Source organism: Bombus affinis, unplaced genomic scaffold (assembly GCF_024516045.1).
Source record: "Bombus affinis isolate iyBomAffi1 unplaced genomic scaffold, iyBomAffi1.2 ctg00001036.1, whole genome shotgun sequence".
In the NCBI taxonomy this organism is placed as follows: domain Eukaryota; kingdom Metazoa; phylum Arthropoda; class Insecta; order Hymenoptera; family Apidae; genus Bombus; species Bombus affinis.
The window spans coordinates 10,807-29,124 of NW_026109517.1; the positions used below are offsets into that span (position 1 = coordinate 10,807).

The window sequence follows — 18,318 nt, forward strand, 5'->3', positions numbered from 1 at the left end:
ACTTACCTATATCAAACGACGTAACAATAGCAACATTTGCCGACGACACAGCACCATTAGCTACCCACGCAGACCCGGCAATTGCCTCATCCACTCTCCAGCGAAGTATCGACACCATGGAAAAGTGGTTCCAAAAATGGGGTTTCAAAATAAACGAAAAAAAATCCTCTCATGTAACCTTCACGCTCCGAAAACAAACCTGCCGCCAGGTCACCATTAACAACACAATAATCCCAAGCAAGGACTCCGTAAGATACCTGGGCATGACCCTGGACAGGAGGCTAACTTGGAAAAAACATATCTCGGAAAAAACAAAGCAACTAAAGGAAAAACTAAGAAAATTCTATTGGCTCACGGGCCGACGCTCCAAACTAAACATACAGAACAAAATAACCCTCTACAAGGCCGTAATAAAACCTGTCTGGACCTACGGAATCCAACTATGGGGAACAGCAAGTAACTCCAACATTGAAATACTCCAACGCTTCCAATCGAAAACGCTAAGATCCCTATCAAATGCACCCTGGTATGTTACCAACGAAACAATCCACCGTGACCTCAAGATACCTACAGTCAAAGATGAAATACACAAGTCCAGAAGCAGATATAACACAAGAGTCAACAACCACCACAACCCACTAGTCACCCAACTACTGGACACGACGGACCAGATCCGCAGACTAAAAAGAAAATACCCTCTAGTTTAAATCCTTAGTTTCTACTAGAACCAACAATATAAAACTATTATGGTCCATGTCATTGTATCACGCCAAATTAAATTAATTACTGAAAATTCTCAACGAGAACTGATTGTAAATATTCTAATAAAAAAAAAATCTCTAAAAAATTCGATGAAAATTCTCATGAAACATCAATTGAAGCAATTAAACGCAACAGAGAATGGGTATAATCATATAATTCCTCCCCATTTCAAAATTCATTCATATACATCGATTTTTGTTTTCATATTTGTTTTATATGTGAAGAATACGTATTTATTGGCATAAAAGTATTTCTGTTTCAATTCCTGATCATTTTAGATCGAAACTTCCAAATATCGTTGATTAAAAATTTTTTAATTTTTAAAATGAAAGGCACTAATTATAGGACAAAAAGTTGTTTCAATTATTTGAACATTCTGCTTCATTCCTACAATAACATATTTTATTTTAAATTAAAACAAGAATCAATACTATTGTGTATAAGTTTAATGGAGTGACACAGGTGATTTGTAATTAACACTGTAGCTAACATAGTTTCTGCAATATACCCTTTAATCGAGTAGAAACAAGGGGATTTTAGAAATTTCTATTAACCGACAGTATTGTCAACAAGTTTTAACAATGACTGAAGGTTGCAAAATTAAATATAAAATGATTTATTAATAGCATATGCAGTGTTAAATTTGTAAATAAGCAGTTTATCTTTTAAGGATAACAAAGACACCAGAAAATAAAGATAATATTCTAATTATATTGTAAACTAACGAATAATGTAAAGAATTTATTTTTGTTATCTATATCACAGATTTTAGGTAAAATATTAATTTACTTATTACTAGGAGATTGAATTTGAAATATAATTATAATTTATAAGGGACACCTTTAAACTAGCAGATATTTGGTAGCAGTTCTCTAGCCTTTGTACAATATAACACAGTTCAGTTTAATTGAGTTTAATACCTTTGACCAGCCAGTTTCCAATTTCATTTATGGCATAATCTCCTGACAATTTCATACCCTTCAAAAGAAACACGATTTTCTATTATTGTTTTACAATCGCGGAATATGATCAGTGTTTCAATTAAGCTCCACTGTTTTAATTTCCCGTCTACGCACGATGTGGGTACACCGTTTTTTTGTTGTTTTTAGATACAAGTGACGAGAAATTATGAAATGATATTTTAAATTTAAACTGATTTCATTCATTGATTTATTGTAGCGACAATGGTAACTTGTTTAAATAAAGATTTTATAAATAAAATATTTAAGGTCTAAAATAATAAATTAACACATGTGAAAACATTAAAGCTGTTACCCTTATTCATGGTCTTGTTGGAACGTGTTTAACGAGCGTAACGTAGGCGTGAAAACGAAAACGTTGAGACTCTTGTGGCGTAAAAAGACTGAATTCCTCATAAAAATACAAGAAACGAATACAAGAAACGTGCACATAGTTTATTCTCGACCTTGGATACATAAAACCAAAAAAAAAAAGAAAAGAAAAAGAAAAAGGAACAAAAATTTTTATTGGTTATTTACCGAAACTCATTGTATCATTTTTATTACTCTATATAAAACGTAGAATCATATACTGACGAATGTTATTTCGAATTTCTAACTTCAGAACGATAATTACATATTTGAAATTACCAATAAGTGGTAGTAGCATTAAAAATATTGAATATTCAACGAGATGAAATATAGGTAAGGTATTTAAAAGAAAAAAGATTGAAACGTTCGATGTAAAACGATGAAATTAAATGATTGGATTTGAAAACTTGATTCGGTTTAATAATTCGATGAAAAAAGTATTCATCCTATGAAAAAAGAATTCATGTTCCTGTCGATATATCAACGACGTGCGCCGTTACTTCCCACTGCTCTGCAATTCAAATGCAATACTCGAATATACATGGCGAAAGAAATGGAAATTGAGCAATTTAAGGGAACGAATTACTCTCGCGTCCACGTAACTTCAAAATGTATCACGTGTCGGTGTTTGCGAAACGAAATTCGTCGTTGTCCAACTAACACGCTTGCAGATGCTACGTTCACTTTGTTGCATATAGGGCTTAAATATATGAACAAATAGAACAGCGCAACTGTCACTAGCGTAATTTTTAAAGTGAATTAATGCATAATCTCGTCATCTACGTTTGACCATGATTATGGCAGTGATCATTGTTATATACGAATCTTCGTGCAATATATGTGAAAATTCGTGGTTGTCCAATTAACACGCTTGCTGATGCTACGTTCACTTTGTTGCATATAGGGCTTAAATATATGAACAAATAGTACTGCGCAAGTGTCACTAGCGTAATCTGAACGTGTTAAAGTGAATCAATACATAACTTCGACATCTATGTTTGACCATGACTACGGCAGTGGTCATTGATATATGTGAAGCTTCGTGGAGTAGATGTGAAAATTCGTCGTTGTCCAGTTAACACGCTTGCAGATGCTCCGTTCACTTTGTTCCATATAAGGCTCAAATATGTGAACAAATTGAATGGAGCAACTGTCATTAGCGTAATTTTAACGCGTTAAAATAAATTAATGTATAATTTCGTCATTTACGTTTGATCTACGTTTTTTCATCTACGTCATCTACGGCACCTACGCGAATCTTATCGATTACGTCTTTGGCAGTGTTCGTTGCTATAAATGAAACTTAATAGTTGTTGAAACCGCTCGAAAGTCGTGTTCCTAAATCATTCCCTCGTCTCGTATCGTGTTTATCAAATGGAAAAGGAGATTGTGTTTTAATGAAATCGCTTGTTACTATCAATCTTGCTGTGTCACTCGCATAGGAGAAGAAAGTGAGGAAGGAGAAAAAAATTAAGGTAAGGTCATCAATGAGCAAAATGTTTAATGTACATTAAAATTGAGTCCGCTGCAACCCTCGTGACTTTTAAAATTCCATACGTATATTGTTATACGTAACATTGCCATATTAAATATATTCGATCAAATATTCAATCTCGTTCCCTGAAAGCTGTTCCTGGATATCTGGTTGGATACTTTACGCACGGAAATAGAGAGTGTTAACAGTAACAAACCCTCTATGTAGTGTTTTTGCTTTGCTCTTTTGAACAGGTAGATGACATTTTGCTTCGAAAAACGGATATATATACCACGGATATGCACATACAGAGTATGTGTATCGATATACACATTGATATACACCTTTGTACAAAGTGTCAAAAAAGTATTTATCGCGGTATTTTTTTCAAGCCATTCTACACCTTCGATTTGATGAAAATTGGTTAAATAAGTGTAGCGCAAAATTGATCTTGACCACAATTTTCAGTGTCAAATTGTTTTTCTATTGCATCATATAGTGCTCATTAGAAAGGAAAGTTCCGTTGTTTTAGAAAAAATGTTTGAAATTTCATTAATACTTAGACTGATTTTATTCATATTTTAAGGTCAAATATGGAATACAATAACATCAATACTAATATCTACTTTTTTGTGCGAATTACTTTACATTTCAATCTTCCTTGATACGCCGTGACAAGCAAAAGTGTAAACACAGCCCGTTGATTTTATGTAGAAAGCGAATGTCGAAGGTATAATGAGAAAATAGCATTATTTGACCATTCCACAAAATAATTTACCTAAATAGTAGTTAATTCTATTGGATATAATAAACGTGAAGTAGTACTAGTGGACGAAATACCTATGTTGAAACCTTGATTCGACGAGTATAATTAATGTGCAAAACTGTAAACATGGTTTGAGATGTCCATTTTTGTAAAATGTTTTGTACATTATTAATGCTAATGAAAATTAACTATTACATTTCGTTAATAATAACTTGTAGTTACTGTTACCTAATCTTTACCGATCACTTGAAAAATTAGTCTTTTACATTTATGTGTTTACTTTTTTCGCTCGTCGCAGTACATGTTTAAGTCAGATATGAAATATTTGGCGTATTCCAGCGGCTTTGATTAAATCTAAGATGTTGGACCATTGTCAAAATGAAATTACTTAGCATCATATATAGCCTGGCAAGGCTCGAACGTTTTATCTTCCTGTAGATTTTCTTTGCTTTTAGACTTTCCTTCCATTTCTCTGAATTGGTATCTTCTGTACACTATTTATAAAAGAAGAATAAATTACATGTTACATCCAAGTTACCAATCCAAATAATTTTAAGTAAGAAAAGAGATCTAATGCAGCAGTTTCCACTTAAATATAGATCCGACGATTATTTACGAACAAATAGTATAAATCTTTTAGCAATATGAAATTCGCAATATTTATTCAAATATTTATATTTATAGTACGCCATTAGCAAAGAAGACATGTTTGCGTGCGTTATCGATTTTACGCTTTTGCCACGCAAACATGGAAATTGCGATTCGAAATTGAATTTGCACTGGAAACGGTTGACGTTACGACATCAATAACATATTTCAAAAACACTGACGATATCATACGGAATCAGAGAGATTCTATGAGAAGTTAAACGCATAATCATCCTATTGTAAATAATAGGAACAGAAAGTACACAAGGAATAATACAGAATCATCCTATCATCCTATCCTATTATACAGGATTGCTTTGATTCGAGCTCAAACATAGGGAAATCTGAAAGAATTTTTCGCAGAATTTCCTTCCCCTTTGAATTAGCTTTTATACAGAACGACTTTAACCTTTTCAAGGAAATACCTATAGAGTGTGACGATCTATGATTTTAAATAGAGAGGTGTATCTGAAAAGAGGTGGATGTAAAACGTTGCATATAAAACGTAGATCAAATCTTTATTCAAGGTGTGGCGGCACTCGACAAGCCGAAAAATCAGCAGTACCCCGGCAGCGACATCTACAGCCCCCAGTGACAATTACAGCGGAACAGGCCTACTAACTACTACAAGTATAACTCACAACACGGCCACCTCAAACGATTTTTCTCTTCGCAGAGAATCAGGATTTCAAGATCGATCGAATATGTATGCACTTGATTTACACGTGAAGTTGTCATTAAAAATATTGTTGCGTTTAAAAAGATAAATATTCATTTAAATTTAATGAAATTGTTAGTCCAATTGTTTTAAGCTTAAAGATATGTAGGTGTCACATTTATATATTGAAAACCTGGGAGCGGCATTAATTAACAAACCTAGTCACGCGCACACGTACTTTAAAACCATGCTTGAAAATCGATATTCCCTGAAACAATGCATCGTTCTGCGCTTCCAATTTATTTTCGCACGAAGAATCAGTCCATTCATCGTTGCCGTCACCATCGCTACTGTAATCTATATTACTCGAATAAATTCTATATCTTGATTGGAAAATCGCATATTTTAACGAACTTTCTGTGTTTTTTTTTTTTTCTATGATTTTAATTGGCAATTTCCGAAATTGAACTATAGCTTGAGAATAAACCGATAATATTTGAGGGTATATATACATACATCATGTTTTTGATGGGTTTTGTAGTAAAATAATTGTAGAAAAAGCAAACTTTTTAAGAAAAAATTACCATATTCGAGTAATAAATTATAGAAAATTACCAATGTAATTTAAAACTTCAAAAGAAGAATCTATTACATGTAATAAAGAGAAGGACTTGTTCACGAACGGTAATTCAACAAATACATGCGTTGCAGAAACATAGTTTTGCAAGGGAGAAGAATCTCTCTAGGAACTCGACGATGTCACGTCAAGAGAAAATTCAATAAAGTGATTACTAACCGTATTACCAGCGGCAATTGTGTGTCGGCAATTCGTAAATAAGTTAGTCGTCTATTTGGAGAAACGTCGCTGGCAATATCGTCACATTTTAATTACGTCAGCGCTATCAATTGGTCTTGGAAGAAAATTTACCATTATGTACTTTTGCCCACGGCGTCGTTCCAACAAATGAATCCGAGTTTTGAATCGCTTACTCTTATATCACGAATTTGTAACGGTGTTTCTTCAAACTTTAAACGATTGTAATGAATGCCTTTGCGTACAAAGACTGATACCAGGTTTGACTAGAAGCTTCAGCTAATTAGTGCCCCAGTTAATTTGGATGTTCACTACCACGCCACTTATGAAGTGGCTTCGTGTCCGAGCGGATTTCCTGCACGTAAAAAAAACAAGAAAAAGAAAAAGAAAAAAAAAGAAAAAGAGAAAGGAAAAAAAGAAAAAGAAAAAGAAAAAAAACTGTTAATTTGGATGTCCACTACCACGCCACTTAAGAAGTGGCTTCGTGTCCCAGCGAGTTTTCCCCACGTAAAAAAAAAAAAAAGAAAAAGAAAAAGAGAAAGGGAAAAGAGAAAAAGAAAATGGAAAAAAATAGAAAAAGAGAAAGGAAAAAAAAAGAAAAAGAAAAAAACAGTTAATTTGGATGTTCACTACTACGCCACTTAAGAAGTGGCTTCGTGTCCGAGCGAATTTTCCCCACGTAAAAAAAAAGAAAAAGAAAAAGGAAAAAAAAAAGAAAAAGAAAAAGGGAAAAAAAAGAAAAAGAGAAAGCAAAAAAAAGAAAAAGAAAAAGGGAAAAAAAGAAAAAGAAAAAAAAAGTTAATAAATAATAAATACATTTGTTAAACTGAGCAGGTTTTATTTGAACTTGCCTATAATTATTCGCCTACAATTATTTTTATCGACGAGATTGACTGGATAGGCACAAATAAAGGAGTAAACTGTACATTGTCTGAACCTGCAAAGAGATTCAGATCAGAACTTCTTTCTAGATTGGATGGATTAGTATCTAACGAAAATTCTAATGTAGTTCTTTTGGCTGCAACTAATTGCCCTTGCTATGTATATCACGCTATTTCAATGTTTTCTAAGTAGAAAATATCTTAATATCATAATTATTCATTATCTTAATCTTAATTATTGTGTTGTGCGGAATATTCCTTTGTTATTATTAATATAACAGAACAATAATATTTATTGTAAATATATTATTAGGGACATTGATGCAGCTTTACGCAGATGCCTTGAAAAGAAAATATACGTATCATTACCAAATGAAGTTACTCGACTTGGTATGTTCAAATTATACCTTAGCAACCAGTTATTAGAGAATATGGATATTGTAAACCACATAATAAAATCTACTGAAAAATATTCTTGCGTGGATATAAAATTGCTTTGTAAGCAAGCATGGCTGCTCGAAATAAGTCCAATATGGGAAAAACTTGAAAAAAAAAAAAAAAAAAAGAAACATCTGTTACGACTTTGAAATATGAATTAAAGAATTATGAAATAATAGCAAAATTGTTAAAAAACAATGTCACCTACAGTTACGGATGTGGATAGATATGAAGCGTGGAATAAATATGTATGCCATAAGAACATATTTTAAAAAATATAAATGCTTATCATATAAAAATATAAAAATATAAAAATATAAAAATATAAAAATATAAATGGTTATAAATTATTAATATAATTATCGTTCGAAAAATTGTTCGCGTGCGTGCATTTATGTGTGCGCACGGGCTATAAACAAGTTTGAAATGTTCGTTCTACATATATACGTGGTATACATATTCCCTTATAATATATAATATGTGTAATTTGAGTGGTAATATATCCACGTATTACATATGTGTTAGTGTATTTTATCGATAATCTGTCTTTTATTTCCTCTTATCTTATTAACGCATGTATGGGCGCGTATATGCGCCGGGCGAAAGCTATGGTTATATATGGGATTGTTAACAAATAAAAATTAATCTAGGTGTTATTAAAGAAATTTGTTTCACCTTCTAAACTTTTTGATGATTGGTTTACTTTGAATATTTTGCATATTTTTGCATATCATGAGCATTTTGTACATTTCTATACATTCAAACTTTCTATGAATATAAAATGATCCGCACTACTATCTACTTCATAGTATACTCTATACGTTTAAAATGCTCCATTAGAAGCTTAAATCTATCAAAATACAGCTCCTAGGGAAATGTGAATTTTCACATGAACACATAATATCGATTTTCTCATTGAAACGTATAGGCAGGTATATACTAGCATAAGCCACCTTCGGCATTTGGCCGTATGATGCAGCACTAGCTCTGTAACATAGAAAACCATAGGCGTCAGTTCTTCTTATTTCCTCTTTGATATATGTTTACTTTAATGTCACTTATTCAGACGCTTGATACATTGTCGGAATGAAATTTTAGTAATGTGCAAGTAATTTTGAGTAGATTAATAAAGTATAATAAGATATTAGATTCATGTACATAGATTCAAGTGACATCAATCTTTATGTCTAGTATATACATGTGTATTGATCTATAAGTCAGTGTTAAAATAACAAATAAATGGCAGAAGAAGGAAAGAAGATTTCCTTCGGTTTTGCGAAATCTATTAAGAAACCTGTGTTAAAAAATGCTATTCCACAAGAAAAAAAGAAAGTTGATTACATTGAATGCCTTGATGAGAAAGGTATTAAAGTAATAGGGTGAGTTCAAAAAGTAAAATTTATAATCAAGAAACATATAACCTCAACCTAACCTATAAAAATCACCAATAGCGGAATATATATATTTGAAAACAATTTTTTTATTTCAATGAGGAAGAAAAAAAAGATGAACCTCTAATTATTCCATTACTAGGTTCAAAAACCTGGCATGATAGAATTCTTAATAAAATAGATGCAGACATTTTCCTTCCGAAGGCAGATAAGGAAAAGGTAGGAGACGCTAGTGTTAACGAGGCAAAATCAAAGCTATCTAATGGAAAAACATCGCCAATAATATCAATAAAGAAAGAGCCAGTTGAAGATAGTGAAAATAAAGTTGTTACTTTAGAAGAGCAAGCGACTAAAGAAATCATTGGGGAACTTAAGTCAAAGAATAAATATGAAACTAAAACAAATGATTTAACTTTACCTTTAGTAGAAGATGAATCATTAAGAGGCAAAGAACAGGTACGTTATCAACATATTGATGTGCAATGCACAGATGTATTACATTTGCATATTATAAATATCGTTTTGTATTTTTCAGTCTACGTTAGAAGATTATGAAAAAATTCCTATTGATGCTTTTGGTGTAGCAATGTTAAGGGGAATGGGATGGCAACCAGGAAAGGGAATTGGTTGAAATGAAAAGTATGAATTTTACTCTGGATTAAATTAATTATATGTATTTAATACATCACTTATTGGAAAGTAAACAGAGAACATCATTTTTTATTTCACAATCGTTTATTCTAACTATTACAGATTAGTAGCAGCTGTCATACCAGAATTACGACCAAAAGGTATGGGTCTTGGAGCAGACAAAGTAGCATTGCAGAAGAAAAATACAGATTTCAAAAAAGAAGAGGAAGAAGTTAAAATCGAGAAAGGAACATTTGTGAAAATTATAGCTGGAGAACAAAGTAATAATTATGGTCAAATAGAAGGATTCGATGATGATGCAGGAAGGCTCATAATAAAACTAGCTCTTGGTGGAAATATAATATCTGTAAATGAATTTATGGTACAGCCAGTGACTAAATCAGAATATTCTAAGAACTCAAAAGTTCAAAGTTAATATGAAGTGTTAGTTTTTCATTAAGGGACATTTAAGAAAATAAATTTGAATTGACATATACATATAAAGACATAATCGGACATGTAGAAAAACTAATTCAAGAGTATCTGTAAGTGTGTTGTTGCATGCAATTTTTTAAAGGTCCCTTCTATCTTTATATAAAATATGATAAATGTAGAGGTTTTAGATTTCAGTATTTTATGGGGTTAATTTCAGATACAAAAAAGTATGAGGAATATAAGGACAAGGAATCCAAGGGACTCAAGCAAAAGATGGATAGAAAAAGATCAATGTCCCCTGACCCCGAAGACGGTGAAGAACAAAAGTAGTAATAAAAGAAAGAAAATCGGAAGTACGATGCACAATAAGAACAAGTATGATAAAGTGGGGGATAAAAAATCAGAAAGACGAAAAAGGCGCTCCGAATCTAATGATGACAGCGATAGTGATTCTGAAAAGAAGAGACGGAGAGAAAGAAGTAACTCTAATAGTAATGATTCTTATAAATTAAAAAGATTGAAGAAGTCAAAGAAACGTAAGAAGTACGATTGCTCGTCTGAAAGATCAAGTAAAAAACGAGACGACGAGAAAGATCAAGATCTCGATCATTTAGTAGGCAGTAATATTTTCCAGGAACGTATTCGGTCATTTTACTTTCAAGATAAATTGTACAATTTTATTTATACAGATTTTATAATAAAGTGTATTTTTACAAAAGTATATTTCTTTTCTTACCCTTAACTGAAAATTACATTTAATTATAATATGTAATAATGTTTACAATTACATCAAAGTTAATGTCCTAAACTTTATCAATAATTATTAAAAATCCCCGCGTATTGCTTACGTAATGTTGATATCGAGTAATACCATACATAACCTCAAAGAACATTATGATACTTACGAACATCGTTAAACAAGTAGTGCGAACGATGTCGAGTAAGTATTCACTATGTATAAAGTATTTATAAATAAAAAGTATGGGAAATATATAACCGAGTGTATTTAACTTTTCCAACATTTTAGCATTTCGCTTGGCGTTGGTACAACTTCAAGTAAATGAAGTAAAAAGCAAAAATGTAGAGCGGGCAGTTTCCTACATTTCAAGCGCGAAAGAGCATAATGCTGATATTATCGCTCTTCCTGAATGCTTTAATTCACCATATGGAATACGTAATAATTTGTTTCTTTTTCTAATAATTTATTATATGTATAACAACTATATAGAAAAAAGTAAAAGTAGACAAATTACCTTAACGTTCATACTTCCATAAAGATTGTGAATTGACTCGAGAATATAGAATTTCCCCATTTTTATGATTATCGTGATTTTTGTATAAATATATTTTTTAAGATACTAATAATTAGATACTTATAAACTAGTATTATCAATTATTTTGTATTTATAATTCCACCTATAATAGTTAAAAATTAAAGTTAGTTAAAATCTAACTTTATGTTTCAAAAAGTACTAGCAAAGTCGTTAAGTAACAAGTCACTGGTACTGACCCAAATAGCATGATTGTAATTAAACATTTCTAAATATTCATTTTTCATCTTGAACCTGTAGAAACAATTTATTATATGTACTATTATCTAAGTAATTATATATTTAAGTAAATCTAAATATAAAATTTAGTTATTTTAATAATTTAAAAAATAAAAAATTGACAAACATTTCAACCTAATTTATGGTTGGAACAAAGGACAGTTATTTTTCATTAATTGAAATATTGCAATGCAGAATAGTTTCCAAAATACGCCGAGAGTATTCCTGATGAAACGGTGAAACGAGCGTTGCTTTATCGAAGGCAGCTAAGGAAAACAGCATTTATGTAGTTGGTGGTACGATACCTGAAATAGAGGGCGATAAATTGTACAATACCTGTACTATTTGGGGTCCCGATGGAACTTTGATAGCAAAACACCGGAAGGTAAATAATATACCTCCATGTGGCTTTGAAATTGAAAATATTGGGGTGGAGAAAGTGACTCTATCTAGGAATAATTTAGGAATATGCATATGTACATACGTGTACTATAACCAATTCTATAATTTAAAAAATATGTTATAGGTTTATAAAATACGTTTTGATACGAGAAACATACATTTTTGTCGTAATATAATATATAAATTTTTGTACAATATATTTGTTTTGTAATATAAATTTTTCACATAGGAAAAAACTTATTTTTTCTTAAAAAATATTCCTTCTCAAATATTATTAAATGATAAAACTTTTTAATAAAAGAAAGTGATAAAAACGCTGTCAGTTATTAAATAAAAAACAATTAAAGTTTAGAAGTTCGTAACATTGATGTTAAATTACAAAAGTTACAGCAATAGAGTTAGCAACTATATTTTTATGTTATTAGGTACATCTATTCGACATCGACATTCCCAACAAGATTACTTTCCGAGAGAGTGATTCACTCAGTCCTGGTAATTCCCTAACAATGTTTGATGTGAAGGGCTGCAAAATAGGTATTGGCATTTGCTATGATATCAGATTCGAGGAAATGGCACGCATTTATCGGAACAAAGGTACAGTAGCTTAATCGAACAATACTTAACTAGCATGAAAGTAACTATCTTTCTTAAATATATTCTATATAAAATATAATCAATATAATCTGTAACTCTGTATAAAAAGGAGCTTAATTTAAAAAACCAGTATATTCGCTGAAAATGAAATAAATAAAAGAATTAGAAGCACGACAAGAGGACTGTTCTCGCATATTCATAAATTATGGAATATGGACTGTGCAGCTACAAAGTTAACTAAAATTCAGTGGTCTCGTATTTCCCATTTCTCTGTGTTAGGTTGCCAAATGCTGATATATCCGGCGGCATTCAATATGACCACTGGACCACTGCACTGGTCATTACTTCAGCGTTCCAGAGCGAATGACAATCAATTATACGTCGCCTGTATATCACCGGCTCGTGTTCCTTCAGCAAGTTATGTCGCATGGGGACATACACAGTTGACAAATCCCTGGGAGAAAATCCTTTATGATTTGGAAACTCAGGAAAATATGGTGGTCACCGATATCGGTAATTTCCAGCTTAACATTAAAAGCGAGAAATCCATGATGTAATTAACTTTTAGTCTCGTTGGTTCATCGATTTTGCCGGCTCCCTCTGTATTTGTTGAATTTATTAGCAAGCATTACTTATTACTTCGTATGTTTTTCTTTTCTCTCAGATTTGAAAGTTGTTGAGGAAGTAAGGGCTCAGATACCTACATTTTCTCAAAGACGTACGGATTTGTACGACACTGTCTATAAAAAGGAGTAACTCTACACTGAAACAGAAAATGTTTTCTTATAATATTTCTACTACAATACCGTTTTTTTTTTTTTTTTTTTTTTTTATGACTTATTACTAATTACTTATCATTTGTACTAAATGAATAACTCAATTAAGAAAACCAAAATGTTATAAATAATAATCTGTATATCTTGTGTATCAATATGTAATTGGATATTGTAATAATATTGGAATGTCTTTGATCAGGGATATGATAAAGAACACGCGAAGACTACGTTCTTTTGAACATCTTTAATATCCATCATTTATAACATTAAACATCTTTTTAAATATTTAGATAGATTAATACGTAACTCTTTATATATATAAACATTAATTTGAAGTTACAAGCTTAGAGAAATTGGTCGATTAATATTTATAGATCGGCTGTCTTGATGAAAGGCTTAAAGAAAGCAAAAACATAACAATGTCGCAAATATAATTTATAGTTTAACTTCTTTCTTGTATCTGTCTGCCTTTCACGATGTTTTACCAATTACAATAAGTAATTTCGACTTCTTTGCGCTCCGTTTTAACGCATTCGAGACCGAAAGAAATTCATATCAATCAGTAGGCATAATATATATAACTGTACATAATATATTATAGTATAACATAGTATATAATTTTATATTTTAAAAACATGAGGCATAAAATTTAAGATTGTCATCGACTTAAAATTAAAATATGAAAAGAATATTCCAGAGAGAGAAAAGCACAGTATCATTCTAACAAAACATTCAGATCGTACTGACACCCAGGAATCGTATTACAATAAAATCTCGGTCTCGAATGAATTAACACGAACGATTAACATGAAACACACTTGCGGCTTAAACACCTTCGATATCGAGGAAATTCAAACTTTACAAATAAAAGCAGCCTGTTCCTCTTTCCACCACAGACTCTCATACCATATCCGCTCTTATCCAGGCTTTTACTTGAAATCTCTGTCTATTTACAATTTAAATTTACCCGGACCACTCGTTGAGTCGGCAGCCCTTTATAAATATATAATGAACCCAGAACATATACCTGTGCCCCTAGCTGGTATCAGCTCTAGTAACGTTCATACCGGAACTTTCATACGACGCCAATTTGTCACGCGTGAACATCGATTCTTTCAGGGGTCACGGCTTTATGGGATTATATCCTTTAAAGTAATTAAAGTGATACTAATGATACAGAATTTTTTACAAATATTTAATATGTCCATAAAATAGGAAGTTTCGTGCTCTCTTATTTTATATTAATTATAAATTAGTAAGTTTTACATTTGTTATCTATAGATTTAATAAATTATTAAAATTCCATGAAGACATATTCTGGAACACATTAGAAGATTTTGCTGTAATTTACAACGGATGCTCCGAGTACGAACAGGCAGTAAACGAACAAATAGAAATTCAGGCTATTGTGGTAGTATAGCTCACGTGGGATTTTAAGCTCGAATTGGACTTAAACGTTACGATCGTCGTGAATAATTACGATATATACCCTGTACGACGAGCAGAGAATCTTAAATTATTAACGGCAATTCCTTTGTGCAAAGTGCAATTTTATTAACGGCCTGTAACGAATGAACGGCTCGTTTTGAATAAAGTTTACATTTAGAAAGTAAACACAGAAACACATTTTAAGAAACTAAGATATCGAGTTCTACTTGTAAACATCAAGTGCTCTTCGTTTGAGAAGATTACGAGTCTCTTCTTCGATAACGACATTAATTAAGAAGTTTCGATACCGTTTATGACATTAAGATCTCATTAGTAAAGTTATATCATTAAAATCTTACTGTTCCTAGAGAATATAATATAGTTAAAACTTCCAGAGGATCAACAGGTAAAGAAATTGTTGATAAAAGCATTGTTAGTGACAACTGACTGTAATCGATATCTGCTGGGTGAAGTTGTGTGTTCTGAGAATCTGTGTTAATGCAAGGATTCTGTTACAAATCATCAACTAAAGAGCCAGCGGGCACGTCCGACCGATCGATCGATACCACGAACCTCGAATGAATTAACGCTCAAGGTGGAACGGATTTAATAGATCGAGTGTTAGTGTAATTTGACACTTTGTTTACACTTGCTTTATGCAAACAAAGTTTGATGTTCTGAACTCGATGGTTATAAGATCTTATTGAAACTCCAGTATTTCACCCGCACGGTACGACACTTTGTTGATGATTGTCCTTGTATGTTGTTGATACTCCCCATCAGCCGTTAAATTTTGTTCGTCTATCGTACTTTTCTAGCCAGAGGTTTTCCCTGATGTTTTTCCCTACTGTCTAAGTCATCAGGTTTGCAGCTCGGGGAGGACAGATAATTCGGAATTTCCCAAAGGAAGGAGAGGTGCCGTCCGAGCCATAAAGGGACGGTCACTCAAAATGCCGAATAGATTCATTTAAATAATTATGAGAAACAAGTAAGTTTTGTAAGCACAAGTTTTCAAATGTTATAGTTTGAATCTGTTCTTATAATTTTAAAAAGACCTTACAGCCAGGATCTCTAAAAAATTCGATGAAAATTCTCATGAGACATCAATTGAAACAATTAAACGCAACAGAGAATGGGTATAATCATATAATTCCTCCCCATTTCAAAATTCATTCATATACATCGATTTTTGTTTTCATATTTGTTTTATGTGTGAAGAATATGTATTTATTGGCATCAAAATATTTTCTGTTTCAATTCCTGGTCATTTTAGATCGAAACTTCCAAATATCGTTGATTAAAAATTTTTTAATTTTTAAAATGAAAGGCACTAGTTATAGGACAAAAAGTTGTTTCAATTATTTGAACATTCTGCTTCATTCCTACAATAACATATTTTATTTTAAATGAAAACAAGAAACAATACTATTGTGTATAAGTTTAACGGAGTGACACAGGTGATTTGTAGCTAACACTGTAGCTAACATAGTTTCTGCAATATACCCTTTAATCGAATAGAAACAAGGGGATTTTAGAAATTTCTATTAACCGACAGTATTGTCAACAAGTTTTAACAATGACTGAAGGTTGCAAAATTAAATATAAAATGATTTATTAATAGCATATGCAGTGTTAAATTTGTAAATAAGCAGTTTATCTTTTAAGAATAACAAAGACACCAGAAAATAAAAATAAAGAATATTCTAATTATATTGCAAACTAACGAATAATGTAAAGAATTTATTTTTGTTATCTATATCACAGATTTTAGGTAAAATATTAATTTACTTATTATTAGGAGATTGAATTTGAAATATAATTATAATTTATAAGGGACACCTTTAAACTAGCAGATATTTGGTAGCAGTTCTCTAGCCTTTGTACAATATAACACAGTTCAGTTTAATTGAGTTTAATACCTTTGACCAGCCAGTTTCCAATTTCATTTATGGCATAATCTCCTGACAATTTCATACCCTTCGAAAGAAACACGATTTTCTATTATTGTTTTACAATCGCGGAATATGATCAGTGTTTCAATTAAGCTCCACTGTTTTAATTTCCCGTCTACGCACGATGTGGGTACACCGTTTTTTTGTTGTTTTTAGATACAAGTGACGAGAAATTATGAAATGATATTTTAAATTTAAACTGATTTCATTCATTGATTTATTGTAGCGACAATGGTAACTTGTTTAAATAAAGATTTTATAAATAAAATATTTAAGGTCTAAAATAATAAATTAACACATGTGAAAACATTAAAGCTGTTACCCTTATTCATGGTCTTGTTGGAACGTGTTTAACGAGCTTAACGTAGGCGTGAAAACGAAAACGTTGAGACTCTTGTGGCGTAAAAAGACTGAATTCCTCATAAAAATACAAGAAACGAATACAAGAAACGTGCACATAGTTTATTCTCGACCTTGGATACATAGAACCAAAAAAAAAAAAAAGAAAAAAAAAATGGGTTTTCTGAAACTTTCGTTTCTCGTGATGAGTACTTTATGATGCAATAAAAAATTTTGTCTGAAAATTATACTCAAGATCAATTGCATGATCCATTTTCTCTAACAGATCTCCATCTTCCACAGCTATAACAAATAATTTTTTCACACTCTATACATTTAACATCGATTATAATTCTGATAATTGAAACACCGAACATCAATGTGTTTATTCACTACGCTAACACAGATAACAATTAACAACTTTGACAACTTCCTGGACACCCTGGGCAATAGATTCATAGCTGGATTCCTCGGCTGATCTCTCCTCTGATCATTCCCCCGTGATAGTAACATAAATGTCCCCTCCTATTGAACCCTTCACTTGTGCAGAGATCATAGAAGCAATCAGTCGCCTAAACCCCAAGAAAGCAGCAGGTCACCACCTAATAGGAAATAAAGCAATCAAGTAACTTCCGATAAAAGGGATTGCACTGGAAAAAAACAAGAGATTAAGAAAAAATTCTGAAAGAGACACAAATCAGTAGTATTATTTTATATTACGTTGCGAATTACTTTTCAAAGTAATTCGCAAGTAAGTAATTTCAAAGTATTTCAAAATATAGAATAAAAAAAATTAAAATATTACAATTACCATCAATAAGCTCAGCGTCCACATATGACTATGTGACACATAGTGATTGACGCTTCCAGATATGGGACTATGGTTCTGAAGTGAACCATTTCTGGGTGAGTCATCGACGGTAGTGACATTAAATTCGATCGGATCTTCTGTGGGGTTTAGGCATTCGATGTTGCAACATCTGCGTTCATACCGGAACTTCTTGCACTTCTGTAATAAAAAGAAATCGATTAATTGTACGGATCAATCG

General features: G+C 31.8%; 1 protein-coding gene and 1 long non-coding RNA gene across 14 annotated transcripts; both read left to right on the forward strand.

Annotated features, from left to right (window-relative positions):
- Positions 1–1,037: 1,037 nt before the first annotated feature.
- On the forward strand, positions 1,038–17,198 carry LOC126928519 (uncharacterized). The gene is made up of 2 exons (XR_007716742.1): positions 1,038–1,224; positions 16,436–17,198. It is a non-coding gene; the product is annotated as an uncharacterized LOC126928519 (long non-coding RNA).
- LOC126928518 (omega-amidase NIT2-like) lies at positions 8,764–14,440 on the forward strand. 13 transcript variants are annotated; one of them, XR_007716733.1, is made up of 9 exons: positions 8,769–9,155; positions 9,266–9,619; positions 9,699–9,802; positions 9,917–10,175; positions 10,446–11,168; positions 11,256–11,402; positions 11,974–12,163; positions 12,606–12,774; positions 13,054–14,440. XR_007716733.1 is itself a non-coding variant. In XM_050744186.1 (4 exons), the coding sequence occupies exons 2-4, from the start codon at positions 12,687–12,689 to the stop codon at positions 13,528–13,530; spliced, it is 414 nt and encodes a 137-aa protein (XP_050600143.1). In that variant the 5' UTR covers positions 11,851–12,163; positions 12,606–12,686; the 3' UTR covers positions 13,531–14,440. The 13 variants fall into 13 exon arrangements, 3 of the variants coding, with proteins under 3 accessions (XP_050600143.1, XP_050600145.1, XP_050600144.1); XR_007716735.1 differs by having other exon boundaries at positions 8,764–9,155; positions 10,446–11,829; XR_007716734.1 differs by having other exon boundaries at positions 8,764–9,155; positions 10,446–11,753.
- Positions 17,199–18,318: the final 1,120 nt, after the last annotated feature.